General features: G+C 45.5%; 1 protein-coding gene across 4 annotated transcripts in view; it reads right to left on the bottom strand.

The window, feature by feature from the left end:
• ADGRE1 (adhesion G protein-coupled receptor E1) overlaps positions 1 to 18,761 on the bottom strand; it is a 69,273-nt gene that overhangs the window by 7,267 nt on the left and 43,245 nt on the right. For all 4 annotated transcript variants that reach the window (XM_070272586.1, XM_023644604.2, XM_070272588.1 and 1 more), the window contains 12 exons: positions 16,841 to 16,984; positions 16,609 to 16,755; positions 14,979 to 15,067; positions 13,559 to 13,642; positions 12,692 to 12,869; positions 10,575 to 10,694; positions 9,211 to 9,410; positions 7,954 to 8,124; positions 5,952 to 6,146; positions 4,400 to 4,635; positions 2,145 to 2,211; positions 892 to 983 (listed from right to left, as the gene is read on the bottom strand). In XM_070272586.1, coding sequence (XP_070128687.1) covers positions 892 to 983; positions 2,145 to 2,211; positions 4,400 to 4,635; positions 5,952 to 6,146; positions 7,954 to 8,124; positions 9,211 to 9,410; positions 10,575 to 10,694; positions 12,692 to 12,869; positions 13,559 to 13,642; positions 14,979 to 15,067; positions 16,609 to 16,755; positions 16,841 to 16,984 — 1,723 coding nt within the window. The remainder of the gene's footprint in view (positions 1 to 891; positions 984 to 2,144; positions 2,212 to 4,399; positions 4,636 to 5,951; positions 6,147 to 7,953; positions 8,125 to 9,210; positions 9,411 to 10,574; positions 10,695 to 12,691; positions 12,870 to 13,558; positions 13,643 to 14,978; positions 15,068 to 16,608; positions 16,756 to 16,840; positions 16,985 to 18,761) is intronic.

Raw genomic sequence — 18,761 nt, 5'->3', positions numbered from 1 at the left:
TAAGTGATGAAGTTAAGAAACATAGATAGTCTATGAGAATATGAAAAAGTCCACCTGTGTAAGATAAAATAATGTCTATCAAGCTAAAATAATGAGATAGTGTATTTCATTTATCATCAAAACAATAAAATGCGATAAACTCTAATGCTGGTAAAGCTGGAGGTAAACAATCACTCGTAAATGGAAACAAATTTTCTGGAAAACAATTTGCAATATATACTGAAAGTGTTACAATCCAACTGACCCTTGACTCAGGCAATTTCATGCCTAGTATTACGATTAAATAACCACAGATGTGGAAGAAGGTTTCCTTACATGGATATTCAAGATAATATTGTTTCTAATAGCAAAAAAAAAAAAATCAGAAGCAACTTAAATGTTCATGAATGAGGGATTATTTCAATAAATTGTGCTGTGTCCTCACACTGAAATGTTACACACAAAAAAGGACCATCGGCAAATTTCTAATTAAACAGGAGAAATTTCATGACATGTTATTAAGAGAAAAAATGGTTATAAAAATAAAATAGTATGATTCTATTTCTACTATGAATGCACAGGAGAAGACTTAGAAAATGTACTAATAGTTTCTATATATGAAACACTCACTTCTCCTAACGACTGTGCTAAATGCTTCAAAAGCCACGTAAAGTGGGCAATATTAATACCCCAATTCTACAGATGAGGAAATTGAGTTTCAGAGAGGTTATGTCACTTGCCTAAGGTCACACAGCTTGTGAGTGGTAGAGCTCGGGGTTTAGCCCCCCAGATCCAGACACTGTGCTATTCTGTCTTGGGCACAGGACCAGGTATACAAAAGGTCTCAATGAACATTTATGGAAGGAAGGAAGGGAGACTGGAAGGGGAGGTGAAAGGAAGGAGGGACCGCACCTGTTGTCTTTGAGCGTCGAGACGTCAGCATTGACGGTGGAAAGCTTCTGCTTCAGGATCCACAACGTCAAAGTCAGGAGGATGGAATTGATCTGCAAAGTCAGGCAGAAGGGATCGAGAGATTGGACATACAAGAAGACGATGGCCAGACCATCTATAAAAATAGAACTCAGGGGGTTGGCCCTACGGTTGGGTGGTTAAAGTTCTGCATGCTCCACTTTGGTGGCCTGGGGTTTGCGGGTTCAGATCCGGGGTGTGGACCTGCTCCACTCATCAGCCATGCTGTGGTGGCATCCCACGTACAAAGTAGAGGAAGATTGGCACAAATGTTAGCTCAGGGCTAATCTTCCTCACCAAAAAAAAAAAAAAAAAAAAGAACTCCAACACATAGTGTGCAGTAACCACTCCAGGAAGTCAAACAAGAAGTCCTGCAGCAACTGACCCTAAACGACCAAGACTTGATTAATAACTGACAGCCTCCTGAATGTCTTCCCCTGCTTCCAACTTAGCCCCAAAAGGAGAAAGCCAATATGCCCCCCCAAGCAATCATATAGGACGCCTGCTTCAAGTTAGCCCACCCATTGCCTCCCCATGCTAACAGCCTCCACTCAGGGCATGTCTGAAGCCTTCTGTCTCCCTCTGTAAAGCTTTTCCACTCCTCTGTCTGCTGTTGAGTCTCTCGCAAATGCAAGTGAGAGTGGCTGACTTTCTCACTGGAGCAATCTCTGAATAAATCACCTTTGTTTGTTCTCATTTAAAATGATCTTTGTTTCTTTCCACTGGAGGCACCAGGGAAGTTAGCATCAACACCAGGGCCCTGTTATGGGTTGAACTGTGTCCCCCCTAAAAAAGATATACTGAAGCCCTAACCCTCAGGACATCAGACTTCCCTTTGCCTCCGTCCCACCATTGCCCTCTCCTCTTTCCCCGCCGATCATTTTTAATTTCTTTCTCCCTTTTTTTCTCATTTAATATCTGCACTCAGAAGAGATGGACAGACCCGTTCATATAGAAACACAAAAGACAGATAAGACTGGGGTCCCTCCCAGGAGCATTTTCAAGTTGGCATAAAAAAAAAAAATCCCAAATCAAAGAAATTACATTCTAACTTGGAAATCTCAAGAATCGAGGATCAGAAAGGAGGGTGTTTGAGAATAGGTGACCGCAGCTACACAACTTCCACGGGCATTTCCCAATCCTTCAACGCTCCTTGCTCCTGCTCCAGAACACTCGGCCCCAAGCAATTTGCTTACCACGATGATTCCGCAGACTGGCCCCAGGAAACTCCAGATGAACTTTGTCTCTGTCTTCAGCCAGCAGCTACGGAGAGAAACGGGAGTCAGTGCTCGTCTGGGGGTCTCGACCCTACAGTTACTCACGCCCTGACAGGTGCACTAATGGAGGAGGATCCTAGGAGATGAGACCCAGACGGAAATTCTCATGATGGGGCTCGTCGAATTTCAGTTTTCTCTGGACCACAGTAAATCCTCTTTCAGACCTTCTTGCGGGGCAAATGTTCCTGAAATATTCACTTCGTGCCCTTCCAGAACTTTCCACTGGCACACCTCGTCATTCATCATTCAGATCTCAGCTCAAATGTCACCTACTCTGAAAAGCCACTCCTGACCACCCCCAGCCAAGTACCCTCTCCCTACTCCTGGCCCCTCTCTAGCAGAGCCTGCTGCCTTTTTTAGAGCATCTCTTCGTATCATAAATTATCTTGTTTAGTTGTTTGTTCACTTGAAAATTGTCCTTCTTCCCTTACCAGACTATGAGCTGCATAAGAATTTGGACTTTGAATGTTTTGTTCCTCTCTGAATACCTAGAACTCTGCAAAGCCTGGCAGGGATGAGGCATTCCATAATTATTTGTTAAAAGAAAGGAAAGAAGGAAGGGAGGGAGGGGGACGGGAAAGAAGGATGGAAGGAAGGAAGGAGGAAGGAGGGAGGGAGGGAAGGAGGGAGGGAGGAAGCAAGGAAGAAGGAAGGAAGTAAGAAGGAAGGAGGGAAGGAAGGAAGGAAGGAGGAAGAAGGAAGGGAGAAGGCATTGCCTCTTTCCATCATGTCTCTGGCAGATATTTGCTGTTTTCACCACCCGACAATCATTCCACCACGTTCAGTAAAAGCACCTCAATATTCCTTTAGCAGAAGTGTGCTTCCCCCCATAAGAGAAGGAAAATCATCAAGTTCAGCCAACCAGATGTTGGCCCGGAAGGTGCGTCTCCAGTAATAGAGTGAATAAAAGGCAGGAAAATGTTTGCATCGCGAGAAGATGCTGTTCACATCCTTTCAGGAAGGACCACGTCCATCCTGGCCGCTTCCCGCATCAGCATCTGCATCTCTGCCTGAGGGCAGCAGACTGGAAGTGCTGGAGACTTAGTTCTCCCAGGAGCAAGCAGTGGCTGATGGGAGGGAGTTGGTGGGTAAATACGCCAGCTCCCTCACCCCTTGGCTGGGTTAACTGGGGTGCGTGCCCTGCACAGTCTCCCAGAGGTACTGGGTCTGAGCCCGGTAACCCAGAGCAGTGCCTGGTCACGAATGCACCCCATATTTGCTCCTTCTCCTCTCTGTCGCTATCATCCTGACAAGACAGTCAGACCTGAACTCCGCTTGGACACTTACTAGCCATGTGACCCTGGGCAAGTTCTGCAACCGTACTGAGCTTCAATTCCCTCTGTAGCCACCATTTATGAAGCTGTTACTTTATGTACTATTGGCTTCAGGGCCGCCATGTCCAGGAGCACAGGTTGTACACTGCACAAATCCAGGGGACACTATTTACACCATAGAATAGCTGAAAGGTGCTGCTGTACACAGTGGAGGCATAGGAATTTTGTCAAGAAGTATCAGAGATAATATATGTTTGTAAAGCTTACAGGAATTAGATTACGATGGGTGCTTACTTAACATAAATTCCTTTACAGTCTCTTCCCTGTGCACATACTGCTTGTTCTGCCCTTTATCTAATTTTTCTCCTCAAAATTGACTCACCTTTTTTTTTTTTTTTACTTATATAATGGAATCATGTCTGTGAAATCATGATTTTGATATGCTGGCAATTTTTCTTTCTAATGCCCTACAAAATAAATATGAAAATATTTTTAAACTGAGTCCTCACCAACATCCTACCTGAAATCGCCTGGCATGGAACCACGTGATGACCATAACTCACTGTAAAACAGACAGTGGTACTAGCGATGGTGACCAGAATCATGTGTAGAATGCTTTACTCTGTGCCAGACACTGTTCTGAAAACTGTACAATCAAATTCACTATCACGTCACCGCCCTTCACCTTTACTATCGTGCAAACAGTGGCTCCTGGATTTGTTCAGTGCTCAACCTGTGTGACTGTACGTGGCAGCCCCCAGACCATGGCAACCTGAGACCAAATACAATAAATGGTAGCCACAACTACCGCTACTGTCACCGCTCTTCTTGTTGTTCATGGAATTATCATCCTGAACCCCAACAGCAGGGTCCTTAGGGAGAAAGAGGGATGTCACTCACCGATCAGGCGTCCCGTAGCCCTGAGGTTGCACGCTGGCCAAGACAGCCACCACCACCCCTGGGAGCCCGTAGCCAACGACACAGAGGTACAGCATCTTGATGTTGCGAGAGCTGAAGTAATTCACCACCTTCAGGTTCCTGACCGTGAGGAACAGCACCACGGCCTCCACCAGCATCCAGGAGAAGCAGGCGAGGAAAAGGTAATGCAGGAAGCCCGCGATGATGGCGCAGACCGTCTGCAGGGGAGAAGCACGGGCACTCAGGGTCCCCCCGCCGCAGGGAGCCCGCTCAGGGGACGACGGCAGGGGAGGGGCTATTCCGACTGGCGTTCCCCAAACACGACCCGTTCATTCATTCATTCATTCCACAAACATTTACAGGGACGTTCTTCACCGCGGGCAGCTCCCTCCCTTTGGTGGGGTCACCTATCGTCCTGGTTTGCCTGAAACTGAGGTTTTCCAGGACATGCGATGTCAATGCTAAAACTGGGAGAGCCTGGGGGCAGGGGGGACCGATCCATGATCACTCTACTTTAGGAGATGTTTGAAGATTTGGGGTGGGGGGTAGGGGGGTCCCGCCAACTACGACCACTGGGCCGGCCGCCTGTTCTGTAAATAACGTTTCACTGGCACAGCCACACCTTTTACTATTCTCTACGGCTGCTTTTGTGCTAAAACAGCAGAGCTGAGGAGTCACGGCAGAGACCGTAGGGTCCACAAAAGCTGAAAATATTTAGATCTGCCTTTTTTACAGAAAGAGTTTGCCCACCCCCGGGTCAAAGGACGGGAGTCCGACACCACTAGCACTCAGTTCTCAAGGGATCGGGGAAGCTGGGCATTCTGCAGCGAGAAGGATTGATCTGCACGAAGCATCCTCATTTCACCCAAAATGTCAGTCGTGCTCCTTTTAGAAGAACTCGGAGAGCCTACAAGTTCGTGGCACAGTTATAGGGGCAAATTGGCTAAAGTCCTCGCTCTCACAGGCCACACAGTCTAGTCGGGGAGGCAGCCACACGGCAAGTAAAACAGGAACTAATCAATATGGTTTCAAATAAGTCCCAGGAAAGAAAGAAAAATGGAGTCGTTTGGCAACTGTAGCCTTATTGACATTTGTAACGCTGTTGCCACATTTTTTCCTGTCGTGGGGGCCGTCCTATGCCTTGTAGCATGTTGAGCAGCATCCCTGGCCTCCCCCTACTGGATGCCAGCAGCAGCCCCTTTCCAGTGGTGACAACCAAGAATGTCTCCAGATATTACCAGGTGTCCCCTAGGGGGCAGAATCACCCCAGGTAAGAGCTAATGGTTTAAAGAGTGATAGGAGGGATAACCACAATATATAACATGGTCAGGGAAGTTATTTTCAGCTGAGACCTATCACAAGAAGGAGTCAACTGATTGAGGGGCTGGGGGATGAGTATTATTGAAAGAAGTCACAGCATGTGCAAAGGTCCTGAGGTGGGCACTAGCATAGAGGGAGCTGAGTAGGGATGAGCAGAGGCAGATGTGGAGATGATGGGGCTGGATGTGGGGGCATAGCCTGAGGGATGTGAGACCTCGTTGTCAGTCTTGTCTACACCCGTGAGGAAGAGAAGCTTGGCCAAGAAGAGGCACACGCAGAGGTGCAGGTGGAGGGAGGTGGTTTGGCTGCGAATGCCACGGCAGAGCAGGAAGGTGGCAATGGCCAAGACGAGACACACCAGCGAGATGATCATGCCCACGTGGCTAATGATGAACAAGGAGAACTCCATCTGTCAGGAAAGAGATACACCACTCAGAGAGGGACCGACACACCCTGGGCAGGACAAAGAATTATCCAGACTCTTGGCTTGAGCAGAAAGGGCCTGGGGACCTTTTCTCCCTCTGATGCTCAGAGTGAGGTAGATATTGTCCATCATCATCCTTTGGAATCCATGGGCACCCATTCCCATCCCTACCCTACATCTCACCCTCCGATGTCGACAAACTACATTTCCCAGAATCCCCTGGGGCTAAGGTCCTGGAGGTCATCAGGGTTCTCCAATGAGGAGCATGCGTGAAAGTTTTGGAAGGCAGGATAGGGACAGATGCCAGCTTTCTGCAGACAGGAGTGAACCATGGCTGGACTCCACATTCCAACTGTCTCGTCTTTAATTTCACGGGCGTGGGGTGACCTGACAGAAGCAGTTTCTGACCTCTGGATTACAGAGGGGTGCAGAGGGGTGACCTTAAAGCCAAAATCCAAGGGGCAGCCCCATGACTGCAACTCCTGCATCCCTTCCAGAGATTTCGTGAGCACCCAGTTCCCAGCATTCAAACTCTTTCTGCTTGAAACACCCAGAGTGGCTCCTGATTTTCCTGTACGGAGCCAGCACTGCTACAGAGGCATTTAGACACGCCTCAGTTCCTGGGAGTGGAAACGACAAGCTCAGTCCTCCCCCTATGCCATGATTCATAATTAATTTTTAAATTAATTTTAAATTTATCTGTACACTTTCTGTGTGTTAAAGATATGCCGGGCACCATCTCATGAGCTCTTCTCTAAGATAGTGTGACTTATCGTTTAAGAGAACCGACTTCTGTTCTGCTGGTTTCTAGCTGTGTGAGCTTGGGCAAGACACTTAACTTCTCTGTGCCTCAGTTTCCTCATCTGTTAAAAAGAGGATACTGAAAATAACAGCTAGCTTATAGGGTTGTTTTAGGAGGATTCAGCAAAAATACTTAAAGAACTCACAACTGTGCCAGAAACATTATGCACCCTGTTAAGTGTTAGCTGTCATAGTTATTTTTTTCTTGTTCTCATTTTTGAGATGAGAGAATTGGACTCAGCTCAGAGAGGGTGAGCGACTTGCTCAAGGAAACACAGCTAGGAAGTGATAGAGATGGGACTTGAAACTAAGCAAGTCTTGCTCTGGATCCAGTTATGTCCTAAGCTACATACTCCTCCAAATAGCAGTTAGGGCCTCCCTCGTAGGGAATTAACCTCAGATCTTGCATGAGAGGTAAGGAAGCTCACCACAGCACTAATGAGGATGTCTTCCCTCTCTACAAAGTCTACCTGGTTGCCAAGGCTCATTGTGTACTTCGTTTCTCCCCTGATCCATCACCGGCTCTCACTGAAACATGGCTGAATTCCCACAGCACAACCTTTTGCTCCATTTGTATGGTTTGGTGGAAAGAGACCTCTGGAGCTGGCCTGTTGTGGGTTCAAGTCCCATCTCCACCAGTTACCAGCGTCACGACCAGGCAGGCTGCTGAGCCTCAGCATCCGATCCTGGGCAATGGGTCTAAAAACACTTCAAATAAAGGGTCCGGCACAAGATCTGTGCTCAGTGAATAGAGTCTGTGATAGTTATTGAGCTGTACCTGTTTAGGGTCATTTCCCACTTGATACATGAGGGTCATGGCTTCCCAACTTGACCATGAACTCTCCAAGGGCAGAGGTCTAGCGCACACCCCTTCTGTCTTCCTTGACTCCCTCCCCAAACACTCAATGCCATGAGAGGCACACGACAAGTGTGTAGTCAACGTTTCCCCCATTGGATTTCGGGAGACAGAGCACAGAGCACCAGTACTGACCGTGAGCTCCCCAGAAGCCATGATGATGGCCAGGTTCGCCATTCGTTTACAGCGGCAGACGGTATGTGTCTCGGAAACTTCAATGATCTCACAGCCAGATGGGACCCACCTACCGCCCTCCTCATCTGTGCTCCAGGAAACACACATGGGGCTCTCAGTCTTCTTCTTTGGCTGAAAAATCAAAGGTCTTGGTCACCTGAGAATCCCTCTTGAACGGACTCAATGTGACCAACCCCAAGAGTCATTTGGGGCAAGAGATGCAGGTATCTTCTGTACGGAATGGAGAGAAATGCTGATATTTCATCATGCAGTGATGAAAAGAAAAGTCTTGCATGCCAGATCTGTCTCTATCACTGACTTGGCTGTAGCTAATGCAGCTAATGTCTCTGTAAATGTATGTACATCAATGTTACTTAGTTTAACCTAAAGCTTGCCCATTGATGAGTGGAAGAATGCCACAGAGAAATAGGAGAGTTTATTCTTCTAGAGGTGGATTCTGAAGACTGGCTTAAGTTGCTAGAAACTGTGGAAGCTTGCTACCTTAACAGGTCCCCATTAAAAATGAGAGTTATGGGGCCAGGCCGGTGGTGCAGTGGTTAAGTTCGCACGTTCCACTTCGGCGGCCCGGGGTTCACTGGTTCAGATCCTGGGTGTGGACCTACGCACCGCTTGTCAAACCACACTGTGGTAGGCTCCCCACACATAAAGTAGAAGAAGATGGGCATGGATGTTAGCTCAGAGCCAGTCTTCCTCAGCAAAAAACAGGAGGATTGGCAGCAGATGTTAGCTCAGGGCTAATCTTCCTCAAAAAAAAAAAAAAAAAAAAAGATGAAATCTTGCCTTTTGCAACAACACAGATGGACCTCCAGAGTATTATGCTAAGTGAAATAAGTCAGATGGAGAAGGTCAAATACCATATGATTTCACCCATAAGTAGAAGATAAGAATAACCACCACCACCGACAAACATATAGATACAGAGATTAGACTGGTGGTTACCAGAGGGGAAGTGGGGAGGGAGGAGGAAAAATGGAGTGACAGGGCACATGAGTGCCATGATGGAAGGTAATTAGTCTTTGGATGGTGAACATGATGTATTCTATACAGAAATTGAAATAGAATGATGCACACTTGAAATTTTTATAATGTTTTAAACCAGTGTTGCCTCAATTAAAAAAAAAAAGAGAGTTAAGCCCCCTAGGAGATGGGGAGTCCCCAATAGATAGATGGGGGCACAGTAGAAACCTCTTCACAAACCTCAAGGTGCTCCAGAGTGTAGTTGACTGCCTCAGAGAAGCCGTCTTTCTTCTTCCCTGTCAGCATGCCCCCGACGACACGAGAATTAATCTTCAGCTTCCTCTTGGAGTTGGCCATGGGCGTCTGAGAGTCTCGGAAGAAGCTCTCGTTCAAAAGAGACTCCATACCCGCAAAGGAGACAAAAGCCACCCCACTGATCTCTGCGATTTCCCCCAAGTGCAAAAAAAAAAAAAAAAAAAAAAAAGAGGGAATCATTTGCTCAGTAGTTACTAGTATACACACTTTAATATCCCATGCATTCCTGAATCTTCACTAGCCCGCTCTGAGGATTGAAATACCTGTGGGCTTCCGATTGGTGACCCTCCCCAGAACCATAGGAAAAAAATCGTGTGGTGCTATCACTTGGAGAAATCTTAGCTACATTTACAAATAAATTTGAATTTGGGTTTTTAAAGGACGATTCAACTCAACAGTGGAAAAGAAATTCCCCTCCAACATTGACGGTCATTTTTGTTCAGTGTCTTTGGTGGGCTTCCCCTTTCAATGTTGGTGGTCTCCAGGGATGTGCCCCAGGTCTGCTTGCTGTGCCTCCCACACAGCATGTAGATCAGGAAAGGTGGACAGTGACCTACAGGCTTATCTTACCATGGCATGGTTTTTTTTTTTTTTTTTTAAATAAAAGCTCTATTGCAACACAGACACACCCATTCATTTACACGCTGCTGATGAATGCTTTTGCATGATGACGGCAGGGTCGAATGGTTGCGACAGAAATTGTGTTGCCCTCAAAGCCTAAAATATTTACAAAGCGGCCCTCTACAGGAAAAGTTTCCCAGCCCCTGATACAGATCAGCACTATCTGCTAGAAATATACTATGAGCCACATACGCAATTTTAAATTTTCTAATAGCCACATTTTAGAGTAGAAAACAGGTAAAATTCATTTTAATAATATATTAATTCAATACATGCAAAATAGTATCGTTTCAACACTTGATCAATAGAAAAAATTATGAGTGAGCTATTTTACATCCTCCATTTTTTTTTTTGGACCAAGTCTTTGAAATCTGGTAGGTATTTTAAATTCACAACCTGGCCACATTTCAAGTGCTGAATGACAAAAGTGGCCAGTGGCTGCTGTATTAGATAGGTAAGCTTTCAATACTCCGGTACTGCAAGATTATTTTTTCAATGTCTGCCTTTCCTAGCAGGTGGGAAACTTTCCTGAGGCCATTTCTGCCTCTCCCATCATTGATTTCCCCACCACCTGGCATAGGTCTTGGCACCTAAGAGGTGATCGATAAGTGTTTGTTGACTGAGTGTACCATAACTACCCACCCTGATTCTCCGGAGTGGGTCTGTACCTGTGGATCCAGATTCTTTAATTGTGGAGCATGAAATCGTCATCTTATCCCCTTTGGCTTTCAAGCTAAAGGCCATGTTCTCTTCAGAGCATTCGTTCTTGATAACTCTGCTATTAACATCTAAAAAGAGAAAGGGAGAGTTTGCATGCAGTCACCCGGAAAGTGGGTCCTGTCCGAGAAAGGTAAGCACGTATAATTGCCAGCAAAGGGAAGAACGGAAAGGCTGGATCATCATGGGAAACATCTTGAGCCCCTTGGTGAAAGGTTAAGGATGGTAGCACCAAACATGAGAAACCCAGGTGGAGCCATAAGAGTGAGCTCTCACATCCTAGGGGATGCATCAGGAAGAGATGGGGTTGAAGTCAACAGTGATAGAAGGCGACACAGTCACAACTCTCTGGATACTCCAAATTTAGACATGTTTTACAAAGCTAAAGGAATTAGGAAGGGACCAGGGCAAGCCCAGTATGGTGGACGAAGATTTGGATTCTGCAGTCAGACGGAGGTAACTAGGAAACCCAGCTCTGCCGCTCACCAGCTGTGCCAACCTGAGCAATGACTCAACCTCTCTGAGCCTCAGATTCTTCACCTGCAACGTGGCAATAATTACAGGACTCTTCATGAAAACAAAATAGATAATTCTACCAGAGGCACCCTTTAAAAATACAAGCCAGATAATGCCATGCCTGTTCTCGAACTCTCTGATCCTGCTCTGCCTTCTTACCTCAAATAAAGTCTTGAGTCCCTACATTTGTGTACAAAATCTGCCTCTCCCTTTCTTTCCTCACCCCTTCTCCTGCAGCTTTCACCATCCTCTGCCCCACTCCAGACACCTTGGACTCCTCATTCTTCCTTGAACTCACCAAGTATTCCCACCCTTACTCTTTCTCCAAATATTTCCACGGCTCCCTTCCCTGAGGTCCCAACCCCAATGAGACTTCCCCTACCCGCACTGTATAAGATAGCAATGCTCCTCCTAATCTTGACCATCTCGAGCTTCCTTAGCCTGCTGTGTGTTTCTCAGCACAGCTAGCCTGATCTGGTATGCCAGATATCTATCTCTAAAATATAAGATTCACGAGGACAATTTTGTTCACTACTGGTGGAACTTTAACAAATATGCTATTTCCACCTCTCGACTTCCTGGGCATCTATTAGGATGGAACTTCCTAGCAGGGAGCAAGTACCAGGAGTGGGATGCTCCTCCACTTGGCATATGGTACTCAATATTTCCATGCAGGCACCCATCAAGCATGTTCAGGATGGGAGAGCCAGAGCCGTATCAGTCAGGAGAGGATCGGTCAGGCAGCAGTAACAAACAGCCCCAAATCTTAGAGGATTAGAAATAATTATCAATTTCTCATTAATGCTTTGTGTCCATCATGAATGGACTTGGGGCCCTGCTCTGTGTTATCCCTGCCCTGGGACCCACGCAGATGGAGAAACTGTGATCTGAAACACTGCCCGTCCCTAGGGAAGAGGGAGAGAAGTGTCTGGAAGGTACTCCATTCACAATTCACCAGCCTAAACTCATCACAAAATCCTGCCTGACCCCAAGCCTGGCAGTACAATCCCACCACAGGCCCAGAAGAAAGAGCTGGAAATATCTGAACACAGCAAATGACTGTCATATCTTAACACCCAGCACACAGTAGACAGCCAAAAAATACTTGTTGCATAAATTAATGACACCCTACAAACAGTGCCTGACAACACACTCTTAACACAGTGCAGAGGCCAGCCTGGTGGCATAGTGGTTAAGTTCCCATGCTCCACTTTGGCAGCCCGGGCATGGCTGGCTCAGTTCCTGGGCACAGACCTACACACTGCTCATCAAGCCACTCTGTGGCAGCGTCCCACATACAAAATAGAGGAAGATTGGCAACAGACGTTAGATCAGGGCCAGTCTTCCTCACCAAAAAAAAAAAAAAAAAAAAGGTTTAACACAACGCCAGGCAATCAATAAATGGGAGATGTCATTCCTATGATAGGCTTGCTTTGTGTGAGTTCAGAGGTTTGAAACAGTCGGGAAGATGGTGTATGGAGAATCACACTGCCCAAGTCACCCATCAAAATCAGCACCCAGGCGTGACCTTGCCATGAAGGATATAGCCTACCTAAGTGTTCCGTCCGAATAGTCTGACTGACATTGCCCGAGGGATTCAGGAAAGCTTCCAGTGTGGTTCTTTTCACGCTCTCCAGTAAGACTACGGCCAGGGCGGACATTGCTTCTCTGGTGAGGTTGGACGAGGTGGACGTTTGCTCAAGCACGGAAGAAATGTTCTCAGCCATATCCTGCAAGGAAAGGTGTGCTTGCTGTCTCTCTCTCTCTCATCCATGAAACAGCAACTGTCCTCTCTCTCCCACCAAGAGAACGGGTTGCTGATGAGAGAGGGATGAGGCGAGGCTGCTTCATGGGTAGGGCATTTCCTTTTGGGGTGATAAAAATGTTCTGGAACTAGACAGTGATGATGGTTGCATGACACTCTAAATGTGCTAAATGTCATGAACGGTTACCCCCAAAAAGGAATGGGACTCTTGATGAACACAACATTGATGGATCTTGAAGACATTAAGCTGAGTGAACGAAGCCACTCAAAAGGCCACATTTTGTGGGATTCCATTTAGATCACATTCTTGAAGGGACAAAGCTGTAAGGACAGAGAACAAATCAGGGATTTTCAGGGGCTGGTGCTGGAGGCAGCATCTTACTATAAACAGAAAGCCCAAGCGAGTTTTTTGGGAGATAGAACGTTCTGTATTCTGATTGTGGTGGTGGTTGCATAACTCTATTCACGCGATAAAACTCATGGGATGGTAAAGAAAAGGGCAATTTTACTGTGTGTTAATTTTTAAAACCTTACAACCGTAATAAATTAAATACTAATGCGCAATCTATTAATTATAAAGAGGACTTTCTGCTCTCAAAGTGTGCCCCAAGATGCTTGAACCTCAAAACACAATTATGAAGACCCCTCCATTACCTTCAGAGAAACGACTGCAGATGTGTTTTCACAGGCATCATCCAGCATGCTGAGGACGGCATTCAACTGTGTGCAAAAGGCAACCTGTGCCCCAGAGGAAAGAGCATTCGTGAGTATTGATCACTCTACCCCCCCAAGCACGTAAGGTACAAACTGGGCCATCGAGCCCCCGACATGGAGCGATTCTGAATTCCTGAGGTGTCACGAGTCTCTCGAATTCTGAGGGAAATAAAAATTCACCACTTGATCAAAATTGGAACCACAGAAACTTTCTCTTCCATAAACAACAAAAGGAAACAGACAGCAAAACTGTCTAGTGGGGTAAAGAGATGGGGAAATGTGTGGAAAAAATAGTGGTCTACATGGAATAGTATTCAGCCATAAAAAGGAATGGAGCATTGATACATGTTACAACATGGATGAACCTTGAAAACGTGATGCCCAGTGAAAGGAGCTAGACACAGAAGGCCACATAGTGTATGATTCCATTTATGTGAAATGTCCAGAAGAGACAAATCTATGGAGACAGAAAGTAGATTGTCATTTACCGGGGGTGGGGAGTAGGAGGGGAACAGACAATAGCCACTAACGGGTAGAGGGTTTCCTTTGGGGGTGATGAAAAGCTTTTGGAGATAGAAAGAGGTGGTGGTTACACATCACTGTGAGTACTAAATGCCACTGAACTGTACACTTTAAAATGCTGAATTTTTCATGTATACTTCACTGCAATTTTTTAAAAACCTGATAATGCTCTGTAGTGCATGCGAATTCCAAAGCTTATTTACAAGCTTATATTTAAAATAGAGACATCAATTCCTGAAGATGCTCATGGAGCATTTACACTGGAATGACTTCATTAGAGAATCAGACGTCCAAATTCCTCCTGGTGTGGCAGCTATGAATCACCTGCCCCAGATCACACAGATGCAGCAGCAACACCTTCACTGGTAATGAGACCCCCAACATCCTTTCTTCTTTTGGTAAAAGAATCCCCAGGTTTTAGATGGAACGATGGCCTCCCTTACCAACATTCCTTGTAGCTCGTGTGACCATGTGCCTAATTTCTGGCCAATGAGGTGAAAGCAGAAGTGATACTGGGTCATATTTTCACAGAGAAGGACGGTGCGTTTCACTTCCCCTTCCCCCTGTCCACCAGCTGGGATGCAGAACGTGATGGCAGGGGCTGGAGCAGCCATCCTGGACCACAATGAGGGAGTCTTGTGTTGATGACGGCAGAGCGTTCTGGAGCCGTCACATCAGCCCTCAGCAGCTTAAACTCAAACTGTTACAAAGAGAGAAATAAACTGCTATCTGGTTTGGGCCACCGTTACTTTTGCCTTTGTTAAAACTGCAAAACAGCGTCTTACCTAAGTGGCTTCTAGGACCACGTCAAGAGCTAGGAACCTTCAAAAATACTTACATCTTCAGGCTCCACTGCTGTTTTCGTTTGGCATAGATGGACCTGCTTATTTCTGGCTAACACATCTTCTTTACACTTGAAGGGAGCCCCTAGGAAGAAAACAAAAGCAACCAAATCAAACTTCAACCACAGCAAGATATGATTAGAAGGCAAGTCTGGTTTTATCACCCCTTGCTTAAAATCCATTCCTTGCCTTATTATACAGCAGTGGCAATGAACAAACTGCAGCTACACACTACGACATCAGGGACTCCGAGACATGTAATACGGAATGAAAAGAGCAAGTCAGAAAAAAACCGTATGATCTCACTTACGTGTGGAATCTTAAAAGGGAAAAAAAAGCAAGCTCATAGATACAGAGAACAGATTGGCAGTTTCCAGAGGCTGGGGTGGGGGATGGGTAAATGGGTGAAGGGAGTCAAAAGTTATAAATTAAATAAGTCCGGGGGATGCAATGTAAAGCATGGTGCTTACAGTTGATAACACTGGATTGCATATTTGAAAGTTGCTAAGAGAGTAGATCTTAAAAGTTCTCATCACAAGAAAAAAAAAATTTGTAACTATGTGGGGTGACAGATGTTAACTGGACTTATTGTGATTATTTTGCAATATATCCAAATATCAAATCATTATGTTATACACCTGAAACTAATATAATGTTATATATCAATTATATCTCAATTTAAAAAAACATTATACATAGTATACCATTTTTATAAAGCTCCAATGTAGACGAAACTAAGCAAGGTGTTGTTTAGGAATGCATGCATAGGGTGAACTTTTTTTAACTAGGGGAATTATAAATACAAAGTTGAAAGTGGTTCCCTCTGGGGAGAAGACAAGGATACCAGCAGAGAAGGAACATGCAGAAAATGCAGTGGCATTGGTGATGGTCTAGTTCTTATGCTGGCGAGTGCCTCGGACATATTCATTTTATTACACTTCATTGCCTCTGTATAAATTACTTACAGTTTTAATGTATCAGATAATCCACAATTTTTAAAATGTAAACCTTTCACAGTTCCCCACTGCTCTTGGCAAAAAGACTCCAAAACCCTTCACAGGACACGCAAGTTCCTGCAGAATCTGACTTCTGCCAACATGCTCAGATGCAGCTAATGACATTTCCCCTAGCACTCATTCTGCGTTAGCCTCAGGGCCTTTGCACATACTGTAACCTAGCACACTGTGATCTCCACTCTTCATCTGGATAATTTGTACTCTTCTTTCAAGCTTCAGCTTAAATTCACTTGCCTGGAGCATATTAAATATCCTATGAGTCACTCCAAAGGGCACTATGATTTTTCAATTATTAAATAGTTATGTATGTGTTCTCTATTTCCTTCCATAGACTATAAGCTATATGAGGGCAAGTATCATTGACATTACATCCAGGATTGAATCCTCAGTAGCTAGTGCAGGGGCCTGTTTGATTAGTTAATTAATTAATTAACTGATTAATTAATGCTTCAAAAATAATTTATCAAATGAGTATATTAATGAATGGATCAAAAAGAGAGAATGAATGAGGTGAAAGTAAGAGGAGGAGCCAGAGGTTGGGTACAGTGAGGATTTTACAACCAAAGCAAGACACAGAGTCCATTGCCAAGACACACAAGGAGAGTATTACTTTCGCAGCTGAAGTTGCCATATATCCAGGAGCCTTCCGGATTGGGATGAAAGCCCACAATGCAGCTACAGCTGTAGGAGCCCAGGGCATTGGTGCAGATGGAATTGGGACCGCACGGTGATGGATCTCGGAGGCACTCATCAATATCTGCAAAGAACTTGAGAAGATCAAACAAGCCAGAGGGACAAGGAGATACTTCTTTCCAGGGATGTCCAGCAAACCCTCTGCTCACCTCTACATTCTGTTTCTTGGTCTGTGGAGTTCAGCTGTCCATTGCCGGGTGCAAAGCCAGGGTGGCAGGTACAAAAGTAGCTCCCGGGGGTGTTGGTGCATCTTGCATTGGAAAGGCATGGCTTATTAAGGCACTCATCAATGTCTGTGGAATAGAGAATGAACATGAGGCAGAGTTGGCTAACGCTGCAACAAAAGGCATGCTTCCCCTTCCAAAGCATGGCGTTGTCACTAAAAAATGGCAGCCTACATGGACTACATTTCCCAGAACCCTCTGCATCTGGATGAGGCCATGTGACTAGCTCTCGCTTATGAAACGTGAGAGGCTATGACGTGTCACTTCTGGGCCAAGGGGGTGTGCCTTGTTTCTCTTTCCCCACCACTGGCTGGAACCAGGGATTCCAAGGTCCTAAGGGATAGAAGAATCAGAGATGCAAGAAGACTGGATCTCTCTTATAACCTTGTGGAAGAAAGCTGCCCATTGACCAAGTATATCCGTATTGGATGGTTAGGAGAGTCAGAAAGTTCTATCATGCTAAGCTAGTGGTTTTCAACTGAGGGCAATTTGTCCCCCCAGGGGACATTGGGCAATGTCTGGAGACATTTCTGGTGGTCCCTGGGGTCTGGGGGGTAGAGACCAAAGATGCTACCAGACATCCACTAATGAACAGAACAGCTCCACACAGAACAAAGAACTATCCAGCCCAAAATGTCAATAGTGCAAAGATTGAGAAACCTTGGTCTAACACACACAGTGGAGTCAGGTCACTATGGCAACATGGGGTTACCTCTCCCTCTGACGGTTTCTGAACCACAGAGGATATGTGGAATAGAATGTTCTGGAAGAAAAATAATTAGGAATGAAGGAAAGGCAAAATCATATTTCTCTATCAACTCACAAAGCATGAGGAATAAATAGGCAACACTCACACCAGCAGCTTATGCAGATATATTGTATATTGCACTGGGCGTTATCATGGAAATTTGTGATGAGACATCTCTGCGATGGGAAAGCAGGCTAATTTGGAGGTCTCAAAGGACCCGAGAATGAGCCATGGTTGGAAGGTGTGGGGAAGTGATTTTTCCCTTGGTATCACAGAAAACATCTCTAACCAAGGAGTGGGTTTCTCTTCATAGGGAGCCCCCCACTTCCAGAAATATCTAGGCATCAACTACATGAGCTCTTGTCAGAGACAGTACAGGTGGAATTTATATTTTGCATATAGCACTGGACTCAGTGCATGGTTTTCAAAACTTGGGGACCTAGGAGAACTTCCTTCATGTGAAATGACGCCTGAATAAGTAAAACGAATAAAGGAGGTGATAATTTGACTGAAAAGGCATGTGGAAGTCCGTGGTTCTGGCCCTAGCTGGGAATTCTGAATAGATTTTCCTAGGAGCTTTTAGAACTGTATTAATCTCTCTAAGGTGCCTTTCCACTTTATCCCTCTATCGTTCTGCTTCTAACAATGTCAGCAGCTAGTGAAGATCAATGGATAAGAAGAAGTATAACATTTGCAACGGAAGGAAGCATGTATTTCCCGCAGGAATTGAAGACTATAAAATGTGTTCTGCCATATGGTAGAGACTCCAAAGATGGCCTCCATCAATTCTCCCACTTCTTGTACGCACATGTTGCCCTCCCAGTGAGATGGAGAATTTATTTCCCCTTCTTTTGGATTTAGGCTGGCCCTGTGACTGTGACCAAAAGAATGCAGTAGAAGTAACACTCACGGACTTCTAAAGCCCCAGGCTTTACAAGGACTGGCAGTTTCTGCTTTCTTCCTCTTGGAACATTCCGTCTTGAAAACCAGCTGCCATGCTCTGAGGAAGCCCAAGCAGCCTTGTGGAAAGGCCCATGAGAACAACTGAGGGGCCCAACTGAGCTCCCAGCCAGAGACCATTGCCAACTACCAGTCATG

This window comes from Equus caballus, chromosome 7 (genome assembly GCF_041296265.1).
Source record: "Equus caballus isolate H_3958 breed thoroughbred chromosome 7, TB-T2T, whole genome shotgun sequence".
NCBI lineage: Eukaryota > Metazoa > Chordata > Mammalia > Perissodactyla > Equidae > Equus > Equus caballus.
The sequence above is the reverse complement of the archived record's forward strand: the minus strand, read 5'-3'. Positions and strand labels throughout refer to the sequence as shown.